The sequence below is a fragment of the Ctenopharyngodon idella genome, chromosome 5, assembly GCF_019924925.1.
Source record: "Ctenopharyngodon idella isolate HZGC_01 chromosome 5, HZGC01, whole genome shotgun sequence".
NCBI lineage: Eukaryota > Metazoa > Chordata > Actinopteri > Cypriniformes > Xenocyprididae > Ctenopharyngodon > Ctenopharyngodon idella.
In genome coordinates, this window is record NC_067224.1 from 13,319,093 (window position 1) to 13,342,401 (window position 23,309).

Sequence of the window (23,309 nt, forward strand, 5' to 3'; positions counted from 1 at the left end):
TTTATTCTGCAGTTTGTGACTTTGTGTGTATGAACTACAATTTTGAAAGGCAAAAAAAGGACTACAATTTTGAAATCGGAATGAAGCTAGTGACCCGGAAATGTAGGTAAACACTCCAGTATATCCAATAAATTAAGTTAATTCCGCATCAGTCAGACTGATATTAATTACTGAAGAAATCAGTATTTGATTGACTTAATTGGGAAATAAAGTGAAAATAATGTGAACCCTTAAAATGCTCTTCTTGTACATGCGCAGTGACGTAACTAACTCGTTCACAGGACTGGACTAGAGCACGTGAGCGAGAGGGAAAAAAAATAAGTTGATCCACTCAGAGAGGAGCTGTGAAAATCATAATGGCAACTCCAGGTCCATTTAAAGTAGGTTGAGTATAGTTTACAGTCACTCAGAATTTCAAAATTACTCCCATCTAGTTGCTTCTGAATTGTACTACACACACTAAACGGTAAACTTGATTTGGCGTTTTAGGTTTGCTCTTTAAATGGCAAAGTCACGCTGATAACCGGCGCAAGTTCAGGAATAGGAGCTGGCACAGCTGTATTGTTTGCCAAACTGGGCGCCCGGCTGGCGCTGAATGGACGCGATGTGGAGAATCTCACTAAAGTTGCACAGGAGTGCGAAGCGTGTGGAGCAGTTAAAGTAAAGCACATTGAAAGACGTTAAGAATGTCAGATACAATCGCAATCATTTTAATATGCTTTTATTATTTACAAATAAATACTCATCTGTGTCCCTTTGGCTCCTGTCCAATGTCTTTAGCCCTTATTAGTGCCAGGAGACTTGACAGATGAGGATACTGTGAAGAGGACAGTTGAAGAGGTCATTGCTCACTTTGGGAAGCTGGATGTCCTCATCAACAGTGCAGGAATCCTCGCCTTAGGCAGCATAGAGACAACAGATATGGCCCAGTATGACAAGGTCATGTCTGTTAATGTCAGGTAAGAATGCAATCAGTGTGAGTTACGGGACATGCACAGGATTTAGTAGATCTGGGGGTTTTCAGTCATTTAGATGCCACAGACCCTAAAATATGACATGAGGGACCCCCATCCTAAAATATAAAAGGCATCTATATAGTTTCCTGTATAAAGACCCGATTTATATAGTGATATATTATAAATATGTTTATATTGTAATTGTTTATATTTAAATCATTTTAAATATGTCTCAAATTATTTTGAAAATATTTAGTTTGTACATTGACATTTTTTACTCATAGTATTGTACGGTTAGATATTTATTATTTAAATTTTTTTAATGTTATTATTATTTTAATTTTTTTATTTTATATTTTAGTAATTTATTTTAATCTTTTGTTTTGTTTGTTTTTTTTTTGGTTTTTTTGTTTTTTGTTTTATTTACTTTCATTTTTTATTATTTATTTATTTTTACATTTTTACACTGTTTTTATTTTTTTTTAAAATTCCACAGACCCCCAGCCCCTGCAATGGTTTTATTTAAAGATTATAGATATATAGATTTTTTTAACCCCTGCAATAAAATAATTTAAGAATGTGTTTCTTTGAATTTATAAGGACATCATAAACATTTTCTTTCCTTTCAGATCAGTATATCATCTCACTCATCTCTGCGTGCCACATCTTATCAAAACTAAAGGCTCAATTGTGAATGTGTCCAGTGTGAATGGGCAGCGATCAGTAAGTTTGATGAATTTATACATTAGTACCAAATGAGCAATGAACCATATAAATACAAAATAATTGCTCATTGTTTTATTCGTGTAAACTCTGGTTGATTGATGATGATGCTTACACATTTTTCTGTCCGTTAGTTTCCTGGTGTACTTGCCTACTGTATGTCCAAATCAGCCATCGACCAGTTCACACGCTGTGTTGCTCTTGGTGAGGTGAAATTTCAACCATCATTTGTCGCATGGGGAAGTTGTCACTAGGTCAATTTCTCAGTAACTGTACAGTTTTGAGTCAGTAGGCTTGTTCCACAAGTTTTCCTTTTTCCTTAAATAAATTGCAAGTTCTATATATTATACATACATTATTTACAATATTTGTTGACCAAATTGAACAAATTTTGTTGCATGATACCTTTCACATTTTTGCTATTTGTTTTGAATTGCTTGGTTTCATTATTGTTTTAGTGTTTTAATTTAGCTGAAAAAAACTATAATCGGATGTTTAATAGCACATTCCATTGTTACAACATGCCTTGCTGTTAGAGAATTAAAGGGTGAGTTCACCCAAAAATGAAAATTCTGTCATCATTTACTCACCCGCATGTTGTTCCAAACCTGCAAGACTTTCGTTCATCTTTGAAACACAAATGAAGATATTTGAAATTAAATCTGAGAGCCTTCTGTCCCTCTATAGACAGCTGCGCAACTACCACTTTGTTGCTTTAAAAAGTTCATAAAGAGATCGTAAAACTAATCCATATGTATTGAGCAGTTTAGTCCAAATTTAGTACAATAGTACAATTAAAGTTAGGCTTTTATTCACATATAAACATTCATCAAACTCACACATTAGTTGTGGTAAATGGAAGCTCAAGCATGTTTACTTGATGCGTGCGAGAACCAATGAGGTTCGTGTATCACGTTTGAGCTTCCGCAAGAGGTTTGTTCTCGCGCGTAAAGCAGGTTCGGTTGAGATTCTGTTTATGTTCACTGATCAATGATTATTTGTGAATAAAAGCCTAAATTCAATTTGTTCATCATATAAAGCAACCAAGTCTCTTCAGAAAATTTGGACTAAACCGCTCAATTCATATTAGTTTTATTATCTCTTTATGAACTTTTTGAAGTGACAAAGTGGTAGATGCATAGCTGTCAATGGAGGTACAGAAATTATTATTTAAAATATATTAATTTGTGTTTTGAAGATGAACGGATGTCTTATGGGCTTGGAACGACATAAGGGTGAGTAACTGATGACAATTTTTTTTTATTTTTGGGTGCACTAACCATTTAATGGTAGAAATGATCAATATATTTTTGCAGCCAATTTTGTGCATTCACAGAAATTGATTTTAAAAATAAACCTGCTCTGAAAAATATACTGGAGTAAACAGTGGGACAACTAGACCTGGTCCCCCCTTCTACTAGTTTGTAATTAATGCAAAGGGCTTGGGTATTACTACTGTACAAATAAGTGTTTTCTCACCTTATGTTAATTGTAGAGTTGGCATCAAAGCAAGTACGAGTCAACTCAGTAGGGTAAGTTTCTTTCTGCTGTTATTTTTTACATGCCATATAATTGTTACACTGAGGTAATACAAAATGACTTGAAATGCTTTGTCTTCACAGCCCAGGAGTAATTCTAACAGAAGTTCACAAGCGTGCAGGACTGGATGAGTACCAGTATGCTCAGGTCGAATACTTTATCTAATCGAAGAGACTGTTTATTTTACTGTAATATATGTTTCCAATTAATCACACGTCAAGTGTTTTCTGCTTTTCTCCAGTTCCTTGAAAAAAGCAAGGAGACCCATGCTCTCGGCAGACCAGGTGAGGTAGAGGAAGTAGCTCATGCTATCGCCTTCCTGGCATCTGATGCAGCAACATTTATAACAGGTGTCAACCTTCCAGTGGATGGAGGTCGACATGCAATGTGTCCACGGTAGCACTCTGCCACCATGATTGTGCTGCCATAAAAGTAAATAAATAAACGCAGTTGGACCCAATCTGAATGTTGTAATCCTTAATGTAGTATACATACTGATTTGATGTCCACATTTATTTTTATATAGCACATATAATGAACATTAACAGAAGCAAGCGCACATTTCATGCAGTATCTGCAGTTATTTATTAATGAGTCACAGCAATTCTCTCCAAATTCTGGCATGTTTACACAGATGGAAGTATGGAAACATTCATTATATACCAAGAGTTGTACATAGTGTTGAAATACAGCTGTCTGCAAATGAGGAAGTAATACGTTAGCATTCAAAACTGAAATATGGTCTGATCAGATATACTGTAACAATATATTTTAATCTTTACAAAAGATAATACACAGTCAAATGATGCCAAAGCAACATTCAAAATCAGTTCAGTACATTTAATCTTCCTTTACCTGCAATATGCAAAAAAAAAAGACATTAAACCTGACCGAATGTACATGCATCTACCAATCAGCAGACACGTAATTTAGTTCTTGTAATTTAGTGTACTTTTAATGACTTAAAGCAGTGGTTCTCAGTTTTTTTGACTTAAAGTAGTGGTTCTCAACATTTTGACTCACTCCTTTGTCCAGGACCTGCTCCTGGAGGGCCACTGTCCTGCCAAGTTTAGCTCCAACTTGCCTGGAAGTTTCTAGTATGAATAGCAAGACCTTGATTACCTCTTTTAGGTGTGTTTGATTGGGGTTGGAGCTGAACTCTGCAGGACAGTGGCCCTTCAGGAGCAGGATTGAAGACCCCTATCCAAGACAATATTTCAAGTTCATCTAGGCTGTACCTCTGTTGTAATTAAAATAAACAAAAAAATATAATGTCAGTGTTATGTTGTAAATCGTATTTTTGTGTGTTTTTGTAGAATTTTAATTAAGATTATGTTCATATAATTGTATTTAAATCATTTTGGCCTGGTTTCACAGACAGGGCTTAGATTAAGCCAGCAGTAGGCTTAGTTAAGTTAGGACATTTAAGTAGCTTTTATAAACATGCCTTAGAAAAACCATTACTGGTGTGCATCTTGAGACAAAACAATGGAACTGACAAATTTTAAGATATGTCAGTGCAAGTTGCTTTCAGTTAAGACAGCTCAAACATACATTTTAGGGAGTGTTCACACTTGTAGTTCAGTTCTCTTGGTTCTTTTGGTCTGGATCAAAAAAGTCCTGGTTCGCTTAGCGTTCACACTGTCATTTTTAACATCGAACCTACAGATACAAAGGAAAAACAAAAAATGATTTGTTATGATTTGTCGAACATCCAAAACAATGCTGTGTGCTGGGCTAAATGTGCTGTATGTGCGTACATATGAAGCTGACAACTCATGAAGAGCTTATAAAATCTTTAAAGGAGTCAAAACAGTGCCAGGAATCCCTCCGTCACACGCACAAACGAAGATCTGCTGCAAGGAGACTGTGATGGGCAACATTGCGACTTTGACGAGAAAAAAACAGGTATGCTTGAGCATTCTGTCCTTTTTAGGTTCGCATCTTGTGACATCATGTCCTAGTTTTGGTTCGTTTACAAGTCTTTGGTCTGTGTTGCATTCATATTTCATTTCAAACGCACCAGAGTTCGTTCGGAAGTGGAACAAGATCCGTCTTTTCAGTGGTCTCGGTACGCTTGTTTGGTGTGCACCAGGGTTTGGATGGCAGCGTTCTTACTTATTCAAATGAACCGCACTAACAGAGTAATAGCACCAGAGTTTGTTTTAATCGAACCAAACATGCCGAGTGTGAACACACCCTTTCCTCTGAAACCAGGCATTTAAGACTTACTGGGTCCCTCTTGGAAGTTTGCCAAGTCCACCTAGTGGACCCTGGCCCCATTTTTGAGAACCACTGATGTACAGAATTGTGTCTGCAAGACAAAGTCAGTGTAACTTATATTAATATGAGTTTATAATCCTTCAAGCAAACTGCCTTCGTTAGCATTGTCAAAACTGTTTTTTCCATGGATCTGCTTCAGGTGTTTACGGAGAACTGGTTTATGTGCAAACACCATGTCACAGTAATTACAACGGTGTGGTTTGTCCCCACTGTGAAGGTTCAGGTGGTCTAGCAGCGAGCACTTCTGGGTAAAAGTCTTTCCACATATCTTACATTGGAAGGGTTTGATGCCGGCATGGACACGCATGTGCCGGTGCAGGTTTCCTTTCTGTGTAAACGTCTTTCCGCACAAGAGGCACATAAACAGCTTGTGCATCTTCAGATGGTTGGCGTAGTTCTCCAGTTGACGGAACACGCGAGCACATTTCGGGCACTGGTGGTACCACTGCATTCCTTTATCGGCATTCCTTGAGCATCCCCAAAGATTCCCCTTCCCGGAGCCACTGGTTCCGGGTGGGGACAGCGAATATTCAGCCGCAGGGTTAGCGGTGAGCTCGGTGGACCGGGTTTCCACTGTGGAGTTTATCAGGGAGTGTTGTGGCTCAGGGGAGCGCAGTGTTGGAGAGCGACTTGTGCGAGTCTGGAAGTTATCAGGCATCCGCTCTTCTATTGATTCAACCTTAACAATGCTAATGGGACTGTCCTCTTCTCTATTGTTGCTCTGAGAGTTTCTAAACACAGGCGGAGATTTGGGCTGTATGATCACATCATCATCATCGTCGTCATCTTCATTGAAGTCATCTTCTCCGTCATTGTCCACCTCATCCTCTTCATCACATACCGTCTCCACAGCTGGTGGCCCACGCTGTGCGTTGTAGTCCGAGCGCTGTCGAGATGATGCACGTTCGTCTTTGACCTCGTGTGGTTTTATGAATTTATTTAGAGCTTCGGTGCACTGCTCTACTATATGACCCATCTGTAGGAAGCTAGCAACTGTTAAATAATGTACTAATTCCAGTTCTGGGAACTCAAGGGTCCCAGTGTAACAAGACAATAGAAGCCTCTGTCCAACCTCTGCATCCTGTTGTGTAGATATTTGTACTTCATGTGAGTCCTGAAGTACAAACTGGTCTCTAAGGAAAGGGGAGCCAGCAGCAAATACCACTTTGTGTCCAGGCACTTCCAATTCATTGATGCGGATTACTACATCACAGAAACGTCTGTCTCGACGAAGAGCATCCATCTTTTGAAGCATGGAGTCCCCGAAAGTGGGAAAGTTGAATTGTAGTATCACCCCGTCCTGAGCCATGGTATACTATTAGAAAAATGTACAATTTAGTAGACATAACAGATTTAAATCTATTATAATCCTGCTGAAAAATCCAGCATTACTGGTCACCAGCATAAGGTATGTTTATGCTGGATTTTTCAGCAGGGAACCATCTCATTTGTGTCTACCTGTAATAATATTACAGGTAATAATAATATTCTGTTTCCAAACGCACGTGTTTAGTTAAAACATTTATAAGGCACATAAATGTCATGATATTTAAATGTATATGCTGGTCTATATTTTCTAATAGCACGAACGTTTTAAGTTGACACGATGATGTTAGTGTGGTTAGTATAGGCCTGGAAATTGTACAGAGCTAAACCAGAAAGACTGGATGGAAGACAGTAAAGAATGAAGGAAAACTGACGATGAAGACATATCGTCACAGGAATGAAGTAAATATATTTTTTTATTTAAAATATGAATACCTGCCGCAATTTTTTTTATTTTCTGTCTGGGTGTTTTGTTGTCCTGGAGATGAGCATACAGCGCCTGTGCTTTTAGTGTGCTGCTTGAGACGGAAAAGGATGTGCCATGAGACAGCCAAGCTTCCCGATTGGTCGTCAAAATTTAAAGGAGCAGGACACAAATACAGGTGGCTCGTTGTGAAAACAACCCTTACATTCATATCGACTGTTTTAGGATTGATTTGACTTTTTTAACAACAAAAGAAAGATTTGTTTTCAGTTAAGAAGTTTAGTCATCCATCAACGGTTAAAATACTTAAAACTAATTAGATATAGAAACTTAAAGAACTATAACATTCCAGTCTTACTTTATTTGATGGCCTGTTTTACTTAGAAGACTGCTCGTCTTCTATTTTTAAAGACGGCGTCTTCTTCTACTTCTACTTCTTCTTCTTCTTCTTCTTCTTATTATTATTATTATTATTATTATTATTATTATTATTATTATTATCCAATCTGTTGGTGATTTCTCGAGTACAATTAGGTTTCAAAGTTTCATACTTACCACAAGGAGGCAGTGTTATAAAGTGGAAGCGCGTTCACTATATGAAGTTTTATTAATCAAGTTAAAATCTTGATGACTCTCCGTTAATTAAATTAGACATTTACAGTAGGCTACAGCAGTATTTGAGACTGTAATTATGGTCACCCGTGGAGGGAAAAATAGCTATTGACATGTAAAAAGTATTTTTGAAAAATTGAATGGAAGGAATATGATATTAAATACACTGTTGCAGCTGAAAACAAACCCTCTTTATTTGCCGAAGGCAAGACTAGAGGGCGGTTTTAACCAGTCACTTTTATTGTCAGTATGTTTTAAGTTGTAGCCTAAATAAAACAATACGTTTTACAAGAAAATACTATTTCAGTCTTTGTAGCCTACTTTAAAAATGTAATGTTTAATTAATAATGTGTTAACTTACTTGCCGTTTCTAGACTAATTATTCGTGAAAATTACTAGCAATTTTTATTACTACCCCCTTTTTTAACTACTAAACTAAATAGGATTGTTTATTGTACCAAAAGTAATTTGAGAGAAACTTTAAACATATGTACAGTTATATGTAAATATAACAGACATTGATAAATTAAGAACTTTGAATCGTTCCTTTCCTATACTCCCAAAGCTAAGGAAGTACACTTTAAAAATTTTAATATTTACCCATCCTTAGAACTTCTTGGATATAGATTTAATATTGATCACAATAGTTGTACTTTCTGTGATTCTGAAATTGAAACAACAGTACATTTGTTTTTTGACTGTTTAGAGACTTTTGGTCTGACATATACGGATGGCTTAAAATTACAATGAATTTAATTACAATGAAATAACTTTTGGTATAATAATGGAAGATGTACACATTCAATTTCTACTGAACAATATTTTCATTTTGAAAAAAAATGTTATATTCATAACTGTAAGTGTCTTAAAACAAAGCCATTGGTTTCTGTTTTTCAGAAAGAATTTTGGATTTACTCTAAATCTTTAAGAATGTAGAAAGAATTTTTTCTTTTTTCTTATTTTTTTCCCCCCTATATTTTGTTTCCTTTCTATAGAGTTGTGCTTGGTTATTTATTGATTTTATGTGATTTTTGTATTGCTATATAAAAATAAAAACCACAAGACATAAAAATTAACTGAATTGACACAATAGATCCAGTTCAAAAGTTTACATGCTAGATTCTTAATTTTTAATACTGTGTGTTGTTACCTGGATGATCAAAAGCTGCAGACATTCACTGATGGCCAAGGCAACACAACACAATAAGAGAGCCAGTGGGTGTAAATCTTTGAACAGGATGATTGGAAATTGTTCTCATTTTATTTAAAGATCTAATTTTTTTAGTACTGCCCTACAATGCAACATAAGAAAGAAAAAATAAGATCAATTTACCCCCCAACCATCCTGTGCAAATGTTTACACCCCCTGAATTTTAATGCATTGTTTCCTTCAGGAGTATTAGTAAATGTTTTCAGTGAAAACTGAAAACTTTTCACCACTTGTAACAGTTGCGTATGAGCCCCGCCATTGTCATCAGTGTGAAAATATGGATCCTAAAAATCATACAGTCACTGCTGAAAAGGGTTAAAATATGCAGAATATGCTGGAAAACCAAAGAATGTGCTGGACCTGGAGGATTTTTTTGAAGAACTGTGGGCAGAGCAGGACAAACATGGGACTCATGAAAAAAAAAATCATAAAACATTCGTAAATTAATGACACACAGTACTGAGAATAAATTAAGTGTATGTAAACTTTTGAACTGCTTAATTTGTGTAAATGTATATTATTATATATTGTGGATTATATGTAAACATCTCTTATAAAACATTTTCGTTGCAGTGCTAAATAAAAAACATAATTTTTGATCTCTTATTTATTTTTTCTTTAAATTATTGATATTTTGCAGATTCTGAAAGGTGCATGTAACTTATCACATCAAATAATGGGCTACTATTCAACAAATAGCGCAATATGCTGCTAAATACATTATATTGCCAAAAGTATTGGGACACCCCTCCAAATCATTGAATTCAGGTGTTCCAATCACTTCCATGGCCACAGGTGTATAAAATCAAACACCTAGGCATGCAGACTGCTTCTACAAACATTTGTGAAAGAATGGGTCGCTCTCAGGAGCTCAGTGAATTCAAGCATGGTACCATGATAGGTTGCCACCTGCGCAATAAGTCCATTCGTGAAATTTCCCCACTACTAAATATTCCACGGTCAACTGCTAGTGGTATCATAACAAAGTGGAAGCAACTGGGAACAACAGCAGCTCAGCCACAAAGTGGTAGGCCACATAAAATCACAGAGCGGGGTCAGCGCATGCTGAGGTGTACAGTGTGCAGAAGTCGCCAACTTTCTGCAGAGTCAATAGCTACAGACCTCCAAACTTCGTGTGGCCTTCAGATTAGCTCAAGAACAGTGCGTATAGAGCTTCATGGAATGGGTTTCCATGGCCAAGCAACTGCATCCAAGCCTTACATCACCAAGTGCAATGCAAAGCGTCGGATGCAGTGGTGTAAAGCACGCCGCCACTGGACTCTAGAGCAGTGGAGATGTGTTCTCTGGAGTGACGAATCACACTTCTCTATCTGGCAATCCGATGGACGAGTCTGGGTTTGGCGGTTGCCAGGAGAACGGTACTTTCCTGACTGCATTGTGCCAAGTGTAAAGTTTGGTGGAGGGGGGATTATGGTGTGGAGTTGTTTTTCAGGGGTTGGGCTTGGCCCCTCAGTTCCAGTGAAAGGAACTCTTAATGCTTCAGCATACCAAGCAATTTTGGACAATTTCATGCTCCCAACTTTGTGGGAACAGTTTGGGGATGGCCCCTTCCAACATGACTGCGCACCAGTGCACAAAGCAAGGTCCATAAAGACCTGGATGAGTAAGTTTGGTGTGGAGGAACTTGACTGGCCTGCACAGAGTCCTGTGACTCTGTTAGAGCAGAGACTGCAAGCCAGGCCTTCTCGCCAACATCACTGCCTGACCTCACAAAACCTTCTAGAAGAATGGTCAAAAATTCCCATAAACACACTCCTAAACCTTGTGGAAATCCTTCCCAGAAAAGTTGAGGCTGTTATAGCTGCAAAGGGTAGGGCCAACTCCATATTAAACCCTATGGGTTAAGAATGGGATGTCATTAAAGTTCATGTGCACGTAAAGGCAGGCGTACCAAAACTTTTGTCAATATAGTGTATTTTAGAGCTGAACTGAGCAAAACTATTTAAAATTTTTCTAGAGTAGTAACATATATTTTTTTAAGTTTTTAATTTACTTATTTTCAAGACTTTTCATGGCTTGGAAATCAGAATTTTAAAATTCCAAGTTAAATTTTCAAGTGTTCCATGATCGTGTAGCAATGCATCAGTGGTGCGCGTGTTTAAATAGAGATTAATTCATTTATGAAGGAGCTGCATATCATCTGCTCATGTGATTGTCAATGGCCATCTCGAGAAGCAATCAGATAAGGTGTGCAAATAACTTTGAAAACTGCTTAGAAAAAGGATGTGGATGAGGACATGAATGCTAATACAAGCTGAAATCTTGTAGTTATGGCAATTCTAGCATGGCGTGAAGTGAACACACTTCCTGAAGTGCTGAGCGTGTCTGTGAGGAATAACTGTAAAAGGACATGCGGCGTGAGGCGCGCCAGAAAAATACAACCGCACAATGTTTGTAGTAATTCTAGTTTCTAGTAATAGTAATTCTAGTGTTGATAAATTAGACCCGGCCCTGCCTGAACCTTTTTTTTCTTTGGTGTAGTGGCGTCATTTCACCAAAAGCCAGGGTGATGACGTCATCCAACCTTACTCCCTCGACGTGACAGTCGCACAGTCTTCACACAACTTTTTCCAGCACTTAAAAGCTCAAAAGTGATGATTCTGAAAAGTCTGAATATTATCTAATTTAAATGTTATTTCTAATATGATTACCAAAAACAGTTTTGTTTATCCTACAAAGACTGTCCTAATTTGTAAAACTAAAAGTCAATCAATCAAAAACCACAGCCAATCAGAACACAGTGTGGGTGGGCTCTCGCGGCATTTGCACAGCACCAGTGACCAGAGATTAAACTTGACGGCACTCGCAAGGAATCAAATCTACAAATATTACACCATTTAAATATTATTTAAAAAAATACATACTGAGATACTAAAATAATCTTTGTCGTAGAATACACTTGTTTGTTCACAGTTTGAACGTTCTTGCTTACATTTGTTTACAAATGTATTACAAATGTGTTTGCTTTACATTTTGTTTCAAGTTCCGAGGTGAATTATCCATTGTTGCTTTTACTACGGCTACAAAGCTGGGAGCACTAAATGATATTCAAAGTCACGTTACACGCTTTTAACATTAAATAAAGCATATAAACATTAGCTGAGATTAATTAACATTGCCATAGTTTCTGTTGTTCCAGCCTCGGCAAAAAAAATAGAAACCATTTCTAAAATAGAATCGTCTCGTGTCACCTTCGCGGCTGGTTAGGACAACCGGTAACTTAAACACCGCTGATTGGTCATTATTTTCAACAGAAATCTCTGTGATTGGCTACAATACTCAACGCTGCAAAGTCGCATTGTGAAAAGACACGTTGTCAGCGCCGTTGATCTTACATGACACGAATATAACAAGATCGCTTTAATTTACTTTTCTGTTTTATTTATACATATACATTTTATTTATACATATACAAATTATATGTTACACATAGTAATATAACTCCATTAATCCTGCATGCAATTAATAAAATTATATAAGTTGCATTGACCTGGTGGCAGTCGCCATACCCTGCCATACCCAAGTGATTCACCTGTAGCTTGCAAAGGCATTTGTTACAATAATAATGCCTGTGATTTACAATGGTAAAGCAGAAAAAAATCAATAATGTTTCATAAGTTTCTCAGGGATAACAGACACCAAACAAGAGTCGAATACCGTGGCTGATCAGTCTAAAATTTATTGTAAATGCTTCATTGTATGTATCAGTATGTTTACCCATCTGCACAATGGTTTATATGGGGTAATACGCAGGGTGCAAGATGCTGAACTGTGACTCTGAGCATTTCACACACCTTTATTTGTCAGATGTACAAAAAACACTTTCATATTTCAATCTGCCAAATGGTGAAAATAACTGAATGTGGTTTTTGGTGCTCTTGTTCTAACACAAGTGTTACATTTCCATAATATGAGCTAAATGTTTATAGATATATGGTTGGTATGAAATACTGCAAATAAAAATGATAAATACAGCCATTTCATTCGGTATTTTAGTTGTAGTAATCTTTTAGAAAATTAATAACAAATTCTGACCTGCATCCATTAAGATTGCCAATAGAATTATTCAACGCATTCACATCTAATCTTTGCACTGTAGCATTTACTGAAAGCCAGGCTGTTCATGACTTTAATACATTTGTTAAGTGCTTAAATTGTTATATTTCTGGGATGTCAAAAGAATAGTGGAGCTTATCTGAGCAAACCAAAGTAAAAGCTCTTGTTTACCAGGACTGTGATGAGGTGGAAGTATATTAGGTGTTTCACCTAGAAACCCTCACAAAAGCAAGGCATTTGATACTACAGAGATTTGGTGTCAGGGCTTTTTCAGTCATCGTTCTCAAAGTGAGGCTGTCTTGATTTCATTGTTTGGCTCAGTTTCTCACACTGTGACCAGACAGGTTCAAATCCCCATCCACAGCTACATATCATTTTTCTACCACTACCTCTAAAACTAGTACTTCATTCAGGATATCAGCTAGTATCGTATGTATTTAGTTTCACTGTGCGACTTTCGGTCTGTGCTACTTTTAAATGACCCGCTCTATTGCGACTCGCCTTACAGAATCAGACCTAAAGAAAGTGAAGAAGAAATAATATCAGTGCACAAGCTTCACAGTGAATAGAAATGCAAGAGAATAAAAAGACATTTATGAGAGAGTGTGAAGATGTAAAGTGTTGTTATAGTTTTTATGTTGCAATTTCTACCACCCATGATGAATAAGAGGTAGTAGAAAAAATCAAGACAGCTGACACATCACTACTTTGTAATAATTGAAATGTTTATTCACTTTTTTTGGTGAAATGATGAACAAATCGCTGATAATAGTCGTGTGATATTTTGTGCTTTGTCAGTGGACAGTGGACACTTATCACAAGAATGCGTGTCACTTTTTAACCAGACTCACTTTTTCCGTTCTTCAATCTGTTCAACTTCACTGGATTCATCCACTACCTTTCCATTTACCATGGTCTGGGTGACCACCTTGACAATCTTCCTGGTTCTCACTTCAGGCTCTTCTACAAAAGGCAGAAAAAACAATGGTAAAACTAAGAGGCATGAGAATTTATGCAAATTCAGTGTTTTAAACTACTCAAGTGGTCTTATTAGGAAATCACTTCCCTTAATTTATTGTGTCGAGTCACACTCTCAAAGAGTTATGGACAATTACAGTATAACTACACTTGATGATACTGTTATAGGGGGGAGAGGGGCAAGTTGTCACACTTTTTACTCCAGTAAATATTTCTCAGGTGGGTTTATTTTTGAAAATAAGACAACCCTCAATGACTTAGTAACAAAAAAACAAAAACATTTTGAACATTTTTATCATTACTGACAAGAAAAAAAATAAAGTTCACTGATTAGCAGGACATGTTGTCACACTATTATGGGGCAAGTTGTCACAACGGGAACCAGCCATAAAACAGCCTTTCAGGAAAATTTGAACAGTACAATAATTATGACAAAATTCTTGAAAATTCAAATATCTAAAATGTAATGTACAATATTATACCATACCAACAAATGTTTTATATCAAATTGTATATCAAACCATTGTTTTAGCAAAAGAACAGTTATTATTACATTTTAAGAGGGTTTTTGTAGATGTTACAAAACCACTGCTCGAGAAAACATTATTTGCATGTATTAAATAAACTGAATATATCTTGAGTTTTATAGTCTTAGAACTATTCATTCAGACTTACTTTTAGGAGTGGGCATCTCTTTTATCCTGAAAAACAAAAAGGAAACAAATGTCACATCTGATTTTATATGTCAGAGATGCTTCATTCTGAATCATCTGTTGTGTACTAAACTGTAATATGTCAATGGAAAACAGCATTTTTCAGCTTTGAGAAACCTTTCTCAGTTCTTACACTTCCTCTCCATCCAGCAGCCTTCGGTAGGTGGCAATCTCCAGCTCCAGATTCTGTTTGATACGCAGTAACTGCTCGTAATCAGTTTTGATTCTTTGCATGTCCAGGCGCAGCTGTGAGAGTTCGTCCTCCAGCTGTGTAAGTGTGCCCTGAAGACGCTCAATCTCAAGCGTGTACTTCTGATTCGTCTCTCCGAGGTTCCCCTCAAGAACACCAACCTGAGGTGAGCCATAACGTTCATAACATTTTCAATGTGGAAGCTCGAAGTTTTTGAAACACATCTCCTATGCTTATTAAGGCTGCCTTTATTTGATCAAAAATACAGTAGAAAGAGTAATATGGTGAAATATTATTACAATTTATTTTTTAAAGCTGAATTTTTAGCAGCCATTACTCCACTCTAGTGTCACATGATCTTTCAGAAATTAAATGTATGTGCTGCTCAAGATATATTTATAATGTTACAAAAGATTTCTATTTTAAATACATGCTGTTATTTTGAATTTTCTGTTCATCAAAAAATCCTGAAAACATTGATAATAAGACGAACTGTTATTAATAATTGAACATCAAATCAGCAAATTATAATGATTTCTGTAGGATCATGTGACACTGAAGACTGGAGTAATGCTGCTGAAAATTCAACAGGAATAAATTACATTTTAAAATATATTGAAATGTCTTCAATCAAATAAATGCAGCCTTGGTGAGCATAAGATATTTCTTTTTTAAATTTCAAAAACATTTAAAAATCTTATTCTCTTTTTGACCAGGAAAAATAAATACTATGGTATAAATGGGGGGCGAGATCTGTTTGGTTACTGACATTCTTCTAAATATCTTCCTTTGTGTTTAGCAAAACAAAGAAATTCATACAGGTTTAAAACTACTTGAGGGTGAGTAAATGATGACCGAATTTTCATTTTTGGGTGAACTATCCCTTTAAGCTGTTTTTAAGTAGATAAATGTTTTAGGTCAAAACCATTATTAGGAAGATCACCATCAAGAATTAACTGCCCTGTTTAATGCCTGATCTATAACCAGTATGTGTGAACTACTAGTTGTACTACCTGCTGAAAGGTCTTTATCACCTGTCCAGGCCATGAGACGCAATGTGTTTTTAGACTGTCATCACATGTATTACAGAGCGATTTTTTTATACAGGAGTAAACATATATTGTCCTTGTTTGCATGAGAACGAACAGCAGATGGAGGGGGCTGTGGTTTCCTGTGCTGAAGAGATAACCTTGATACGTTCTCTGGATATTTGTTGACAAACTATGGACTAAATGATTGCAGATCTAATTAAAAACAAAATCCAAAAAAGGTGAAAAGAAAAACCCTGCAAGAATATGATGCCTCAAACAGCTCACTGACATAACCATTGCCCTTTAACCACAGGATAGAGGATTCGACTGTTTGAAGAATGTTTATCTAAACAGATTTACAAATGAGTAATATAACATAAGCAGTTCATCGAAAAGAAGGTTGGAAAGATCTATTTTTGCTATAACCTCTTGAGTTCAAGCAATTCAATCTTGTCCACTATAGAGAACATTTGTAAATAGGCATACAGTATCATCCCAACCATACAACCTACTGAATGACCTCCCTTGTGTTCTAAAGAAGTCATTCAGAGCTTTTCAGGGACATGTTATGGTTGAGGCTTTGGGAAATGAATTTCCTCTTTGTAGTAAATGGCATCCACTTTATGGATAGAAAAAGTAATTTAAATATTTTCCCTGAGCAATTTGTCTGGAAACTTTGTTGTTATCTTGTATATAAAGCTCTCAAAATACTTCAGAACATTTTAGAGATAAGAGACTGTTTTTTTCCTCTTCCCAGGGGTCGAAGATCTGGTTGCAACAAAAGAACATTTGAGATGTATCAAGAAACAAGTTTTCTCTCTCTGCTTCAAAAAGCGACATTGCTTCCTTAAATATCATATATTAGGAATTTTCAATGGTTTAGGTTTTTGATGATTCATGAAAATGTTTTTTAAAAATATTTACAAAAAGTATTTTTATATCACTCAAGACTAAAATATTCACTTAAATATGTTAATATTTGCCAAATTTGATATTGCTATTGCATAGTGAAATGTTAATCTCAAATACAGATACACTGGTAGCCTAAAAAGTAAATAATTTCCAGATAATATTTTAACAATTAGGTTTAGATCCAAATTTGTCTTGTTTCTTGACCATATATATATAACGGCCGTACACACATTCACAATAGAGTCGAGTTCCGGCGTAAGGGTGACGTCTAACCCAGCATATGACATAGCTCCTCTTCTCCTATATCAAAATCCTCCGACATTTTTTCTTTAAAACGTCTCATTTTAGACTTTTAATATGTGACCAACATTTTGTTTTGCTCTATCCTGTGTGCTTCCATGTTTGTCATTTCTCACCTAAGCTTACGCTATGCCTACATCATACGTTGGGTCAGAGGTCAATCTTTTTGTAAAATTGCGTACGACCATTGCCGGAAGCTAGTGATTATAGTTTATAAAATTTTAAATATGGATATTTTTCTTACAAAAACCCATCGTTTTGTTTCAGAAGGCATTTGTTAACCCACTGGAGTTGTATGGATTACTTTTATGATGGATGGATGCGCTTTTTTGGAGCTTCAAAAACTCGGGCACTATTCAATGCCATTACAAATCTGGGAAGTGTCAGGAGGATATTATTTAATATAACTCTGATTGTGTTTGGCTGAAAGAAGAAAGTCATATACACCTAGGATGGCTTGAGGGTGAGTAAATTATGGGATCATTTTCATTTTTATGTGAACTATTCCTTTAAGGCGTGGTGAGTTCCTGGCTTTTCTTTAGTCACATGTTTTCCCTTTGACCAGGTAGAATGCAGCAGTGAGGATAAATGCTCATTCATATCACCTGTTTGCGCAGACTGTCCAGTTCCACCTCTAACGCCTGCAGGAAGCGTCGTCTTTCATTGAGTTCACTTTGAGCACATCGCAGAGCCTCGTTACTCTCCTTCACCTCCGACTGCACGTTCTCCAGCTGTCACATATAAACATGCTTATTGTATTACAGAACACATATTCGTTCAAACACACCTGTGTTTGCAGTGAAATCATCAAGTCTATAAATAGATGATTGGGGTGTGTTGGCTGTGGAGTCTGTGTTGGATTGTACACTGACCTTCTTCAGATACCACATCTCAGCATCCTCTTTGTTCTTCCGTGCGATGCTCTCATACTGCACCCTTAGCTCTGCCATGATGGCTCCCAGGTCTGGGCCCTGGGCTGCGTCCACCTCCACGTTTACTTGCTCGTTGGCTAGACGGGACTTCAGTGTATTCTTCTCCTTCAAGGAGACAGAAAAGTAATTTACAATCTCACCAGACAGTATTCATACACTTAAAATGTATAAATTGCATTATACTCTTAACGCTTCCAATACATTCAGGTCCATTTTGACCCAGAAAAGGTAAACCTTTCCGTTCAGGTCTGTTTTGACTCAAAAGTGAACTGTGGCTTCACACATGAAAATATGCTTATGTATTAGTTGTTTATTTGTTTGTTTGTTTATTTATTTTTACATCTATTAGTTAGATTTGTTTCAAATTACTTCTGTAAAATACAATTAGCCTCTTTCCTACACTCACACACACAGTTGGAATGCATTTTTTTATAAACATGGTTGTGCATGCACACAATAATTCTGAAATTGAAATAAAATGACAAATTAAATTAATGTCTGTTAGTAGATCAAAAGTTCATAAACCAGAAAGAGGGTCAAATTAAAAAAGTCCACATTTCACTCTGATGCCACCTATGAATGAACCATCGCCACATGAAAAGTAGATTCAGACTATTTCTTATCTTTTCTCATCAAGTTTATGCCAGTAAAATGAATATATTTTGTTTGAAACCATTTTAGAGTAATACTGATGTTTTGTTAGAAAAAGAATGTTTAGTTTTCATAAATTTAGACTTTTGAGCTGTTATCATTGAGTTCATATGGTAATTCTCATATTATATTCTCTTATAAATTTCATATAATGATATATTCAAATATAATTTCAAATAATATTGATAAATATATTTTATTGCATCACACTGGTTTTTGATGTAGTTCTTGTAACATTTTAAATTTCAAAGAATTTCTCAATTTTTTAAATTAAAAATGGGGTAAATAAAGTAATAGCGTGTTAAAAACATGGTAACATTCAAAACTAAAAATTTGCCCATTCACTTATTAATGAGAAGTTACTGAACAGATACAATATAGTTTTAGTTGAAAAATATTACTATTTTTAAGATGTTCTTCACACCAAGAAAAAAAAATATTCTTTTAAGAACTGTTCTTATATGGCATCACTGCGAAAAACCCCACTGGAACCTTTATTTTTAAGAGTGTAGATAAAATATCAAAGCAAGCAAATATTTTTGCAAACAAATTGTGTTAGTTTTCTAATACTAATAGGCCTACTAATATGAGTGGTCATTTTTAGCATGTCGTCAGTATATTTAAAATCTACCAAACATATTTTTGTGTAGTTTTATTTGACAAGTTGTGCTATCTTTCTTTAAAAATAAATGCCAACTGATTTGATATTTTGTTATATAATGCAAAGATCTTCATATATTTTTAAGTGTGGCTGAAGTTCAAAGTATTCAAATTCAAAGTATTAAAAGAAAACTATAATAGTATCTCAAAGATGCTAAAATAACACTGGTTTATGGTTAAATGCTACATTTCAGTGGAGCCACACCTGTCTGTCCAAACACTTCTTCCTACTCTATATGTTTGTGGACATGGGTGTGTGTGTGTTTATGTGTGTGTTTTACACACTGATTATTCTATATATTTATCTAAAGAAAACAGTTTGATAAAGGTGTTGCTATATGTGCTATATTGATATTTGACTACTGTGAAGGCAACATGATCTTGCTCAAAACATCTGTGTAATAGGATATTCTAACTAACATTACCGTCACGATATGCTTATCTGCCTATTACATTATATTATTGAGAAGTGGTTAGGTTTATAGTAGGGTAATAAATATGTGTGTATAGAAATATATAAATATAACATAAAGGATTGCTAAAGACTTTTATACATTTCTAAATCTATGTAAATGCTTTTTAGGTGCTGTCAATATGTCTATATTGTTTACAAACACCTACGAATATTAATAAGATCATGTTTTTTCATGTCAGTTATGTGTTTAACCTCATCTTGATTCTTCTTCAGGAAATAGAGCTCCTCTTTCAGACTGTCCAGGTCTCCTCGGAGGGTTGCGATGATCTGATCATGATCAGATTTTGCTCGTCTCAGAGCATGGCAGTCTCTCTCAACCGACTGGCAAAGGGTAGCTTCTGCCTCCCATCTGTTTATAAAGAAATAATATAACATACCAATTAAACCTCAAAATTAAAACAAAATGGCTGAATACATTTCATGATGGATTCTCAGCGATTATAAGAAGGAACAAAAAGAGCAAAACTCACTTGACCCTAAAGTCATCTGCTGCAAGCTTGGCATTGTCAATCTCCAGCATTATACGAGCGTTTTCCAACGTCTTTTTCCTCACCTAGAGAGCAGAAGATTGATTATAACTGTCTGTAATGACACCACTGAACATTCCTGCTACTTTATAAGACAATTTTAACCAAAGCAATAAACAGAACTTAAATTCCACTAGATAATCGAACCTCTTGTCCGATCGCATGTGCTTGAGCCATCAATCCCTCAATGTCGTGACCCTTGGGTGCTCGCTCAATCATCAACTGTTTAATCTTCAGCTCCAGGTCAGCGTTAGACTTCTCCAGAGAGCGAACCTTTTCCAGATAGCTGGCAAGTCGGTCGTTTAGACCCTGCATGGTCTCCTTCTCACTGGCACCAACTCCCATACCATTCAGTGAGAGGTTGCTTAGGATGTTTAGGCCATTTCCCAGAGAGGTGGAACGAGACAGGGACAGAGTACTGGCTGAGGAGAGGGACACTGGGACTTTAGAGCGTCCCCGAACCCCAAAATCACGCATAGACATGCTGGAGAAAGACGGCTGCCGTCCAAGAGAGTGACTGTGCACAGAGAAGTTGGAGGTCATTGTGCTTGCAGAACCAGAGAGGGAGTTTCTGTATATATGTGATCTGTTGGAAAATAAATATTGACTGGTTGTAATATTCTGAATGCAGCTTGTCGTTCATTTATGGCATATGAAAACCATAAGAAAACCCAGAATAACAATAACTCTCCATTTTTACCTTTCCACTCTTCATTTGCATATGCTTAAACAGATATTTAATATTTAAGGAGATATTTAATGCTTTTAATATTATGCTGCAGTGAAGAATTAGACTTCGCAAAAAAATTACCCTGGAAATTGTTGGATATTATAGATTGTAACAAAATACAAACTTTTACATTTTAATGACAAAATCACTGTCTTCACAAAAAAAAAAAAAAAAAAAAATGGTAATTTGGCTGCAAATAAAATAGAATAGAGACTTTGTGAATATGAAATGTAATACTTACATGGATTGTATCCAAATGTAGTGCAGCGCCTGTGTGCGGGAAGAACTGGTGGCTTTTATTTGTAGTTGTTCAGGTGATATATATGCTTTGGACTCCTCCTGAAGAGCTGTTGACTATGGAAGTCTACTGCCAGCCAATCACATCTCTCCACAGGTAAAGGATATTTCCTGACTGAAACCAAAAAAACACAATGATATTCTCCCAAGGCACCATTCACAGATTACATTGCACATTTGATTTTGAAAAATGTCAGTAAAATTATGATGTTTTCATGAAACCTATGCTAAAAGACAGACTTAGACACACACATTTCTGAAAAAGTTTAATACAATGAAAATCAAAAGAATCCATTGTTGTTTTGACCCCAAAATATATTCACATAAGAAAATATGTTCTAATGTGGAACATAAAAGATTATGCTCCACTTTAGAAAGGTTTGAAACAACATGATAGTGAGTAAATGATAAGAGAATTGTCATTTTTGGGTAACCTAACCCTTTAAGATAATTAACACTGACAATTAGCCTACTGTTTATAATAGAAGTGACTTCATATCCACTGTGGGACAGGGTGTACTGTAATAACCACAACCCATTTTTTCTGAATCTTGTGTAACCTGATTTGCTTTAGAGAAGGGGGAAAAGTCCATTTTGACACTATTCAGTGCAGGTACAATGACCTGTAACGTGAGAACTGTGCTTCACACGGAGAAGGTCCTCTAAAGCCTCACTAGCCAGGAAGAAGCTCAAACAATGAAGAGACTGAGAGAGAGCAGAAAGGCAAAACCAATGAGAAATGTTTCTATTTGGGGAGGAGGTTGACCTAATTACCTAGTTACCACACATTGAAACTGAAAATCTGAATGAATTTTTGAATTAAGATTCAAGATTTGATTCTCAGTGTTTTTTTATCTTTCATGACGCTAACAAAAAATACCCTTACCATGTTTTTTGGACATTTACTACAGTAATACCGTGGTATTCTGTGAAGTATACCATGTATACCTGTGAAGTATAATAGGGGTGTATAAGATGGTGACACCATGGTACTTTGATGTAAACCATGGTACTAAATGATTGCCACTTTCATGGTAGATATCAAAGTGTCATGGCCACCATGGCCCCTCTATCTAAATAGATTAAATTGAAGTATATCAGTAAAGGCGACCCTTCCATTACAAATAACATGCACTATTGTAAATAGAGTCAGCACCATCATGTGGCCACAACTGAAATTGCATACTGATGTTGTGCTGACCTTGTGCATGGATAAAACAGACACTAAAAATTATTTAACCTAGCTTAACATATGCTAACATATGGTGAATGTACAGTGACTATATTGCTAATACGTTTATTCTGCAATGATGAATTAAATTGATCAAAAGTGACAGTAAAAACATTTATAATGATACAAAATATTTATAATAAATGTTGTTCATTTGAACTTTCTACAAAAAGTACTGAAAATGTATCAAGGTTTTCACAAAAATATTAAGCAACACGGTTTTCAACTTTGACAATAATAAGAAATGTGTCTTGAGCAGCATATCAGCAAATGATTTCTGAAGGATCATGTGACACTGAAGACTGGAACAACGACTGCTGATAATTTAGCTTTGCCATAACAGGAATAAATTACATTTTATTAAAAGAGAAAATATTTTAAATTGTAATAATATTTCACAATATTACTGCTCTTATTGTATTTTTGATCAAACCAGTGCAGCCTTGGTGAGAGTCTTCTTTCAGAAACAATAAAACGTCTTATCAGACTCAAACTTTTGGATGGAATTGTACAGCAAAATAAAGAAATAAAT

General features: G+C 35.9%; 3 protein-coding genes and 1 long non-coding RNA gene across 9 annotated transcripts; 2 read left to right on the forward strand and 2 right to left on the reverse strand.

Moving 5' to 3' along the window:
• The first annotated feature begins 110 nt into the window (after positions 1–110).
• zgc:101858 (uncharacterized protein LOC449555 homolog) lies at positions 111–3,678 on the forward strand. The gene is made up of 8 exons (XM_051894377.1): positions 111–380; positions 490–660; positions 781–959; positions 1,586–1,679; positions 1,814–1,883; positions 3,175–3,211; positions 3,302–3,365; positions 3,460–3,678. Exons 1-8 carry the CDS (start codon positions 357–359, stop codon positions 3,616–3,618), a joined length of 798 nt encoding a protein of 265 aa, XP_051750337.1. The 5' UTR covers positions 111–356; the 3' UTR covers positions 3,619–3,678.
• A 97-nt stretch (positions 3,679–3,775) lies between these two features.
• On the reverse strand, positions 3,776–7,387 carry zbtb26 (zinc finger and BTB domain containing 26). 4 transcript variants are annotated; one of them, XR_007930295.1, is made up of 4 exons: positions 7,263–7,387; positions 4,979–6,816; positions 4,773–4,880; positions 3,776–4,458 (listed from the first exon to the last, which is right to left on the reverse strand). XR_007930295.1 is itself a non-coding variant. In XM_051894376.1 (2 exons), exon 2 carries the CDS (start codon positions 6,808–6,810, stop codon positions 5,572–5,574), a length of 1,239 nt encoding a protein of 412 aa, XP_051750336.1. In that variant the 5' UTR covers positions 6,811–6,816; positions 7,263–7,387; the 3' UTR covers positions 3,776–5,571. The 4 variants fall into 4 exon arrangements, 1 of the variants encoding a protein (XP_051750336.1); XR_007930293.1 differs by having other exon boundaries at positions 3,776–4,880; XR_007930294.1 differs by having other exon boundaries at positions 4,773–6,816.
• A 5,111-nt stretch (positions 7,388–12,498) lies between these two features.
• On the reverse strand, positions 12,499–22,609 carry krt1-c5 (keratin, type 1, gene c5). 2 transcript variants are annotated; one of them, XM_051895610.1, is made up of 10 exons: positions 21,491–22,609; positions 20,667–21,105; positions 20,463–20,545; positions 20,185–20,341; positions 18,147–18,311; positions 17,880–18,005; positions 14,975–15,192; positions 14,804–14,829; positions 14,002–14,113; positions 12,499–13,666 (listed from the first exon to the last, which is right to left on the reverse strand). In XM_051895610.1, exons 2-10 carry the CDS (start codon positions 21,060–21,062, stop codon positions 13,624–13,626), a joined length of 1,326 nt encoding a protein of 441 aa, XP_051751570.1. In that variant the 5' UTR covers positions 21,063–21,105; positions 21,491–22,609; the 3' UTR covers positions 12,499–13,623. The 2 variants fall into 2 exon arrangements, with proteins under 2 accessions (XP_051751570.1, XP_051751571.1); XM_051895611.1 differs by lacking the exon at positions 12,499–13,666 and having other exon boundaries at positions 13,855–14,113; positions 21,491–22,601.
• On the forward strand, positions 15,081–17,989 carry LOC127513630 (uncharacterized). 2 transcript variants are annotated; one of them, XR_007930443.1, is made up of 4 exons: positions 15,081–15,197; positions 15,831–15,870; positions 17,542–17,737; positions 17,844–17,989. It is a non-coding gene; the product is annotated as an uncharacterized LOC127513630 (long non-coding RNA). The 2 variants fall into 2 exon arrangements; XR_007930444.1 differs by lacking the exon at positions 15,831–15,870 and having other exon boundaries at positions 15,083–15,197.
• Positions 22,610–23,309: the final 700 nt, after the last annotated feature.

Excerpts from the sequence above, each read along its gene's own strand:
- zgc:101858 (XM_051894377.1), top strand. The coding sequence starts at position 357 with ATGGCAACTCCAGGTCCATTTAAA. Across the intron at positions 381-489 it reads CAACTCCAGGTCCATTTAAA|GTTTGCTCTTTAAATGGCAA; the intron begins GTAGGTTGAGTA and ends TTGGCGTTTTAG. Across the intron at positions 3,212-3,301 it reads GTACGAGTCAACTCAGTAGG|CCCAGGAGTAATTCTAACAG; the intron begins GTAAGTTTCTTT and ends TTGTCTTCACAG.
- zbtb26 (XM_051894376.1), bottom strand. The coding sequence starts at position 6,810 with ATGGCTCAGGACGGGGTGATACTACAATTCAACTTTCCCACTTTCGGG.
- krt1-c5 (XM_051895610.1), bottom strand. The coding sequence starts at position 21,062 with ATGACCTCCAACTTCTCTGTGCACAGTCACTCTCTTGGACGGCAGCCG. Across the intron at positions 18,312-20,184 it reads TGAAGAAGAATCAAGATGAG|GAGAAGAATACACTGAAGTC; the intron begins GTTAAACACATA and ends GTCTCCTTGAAG. Across the intron at positions 13,667-14,001 it reads CAGATTGAAGAACGGAAAAA|GTCTGATTCTGTAAGGCGAG; the intron begins GTGAGTCTGGTT and ends CACTTTCTTTAG.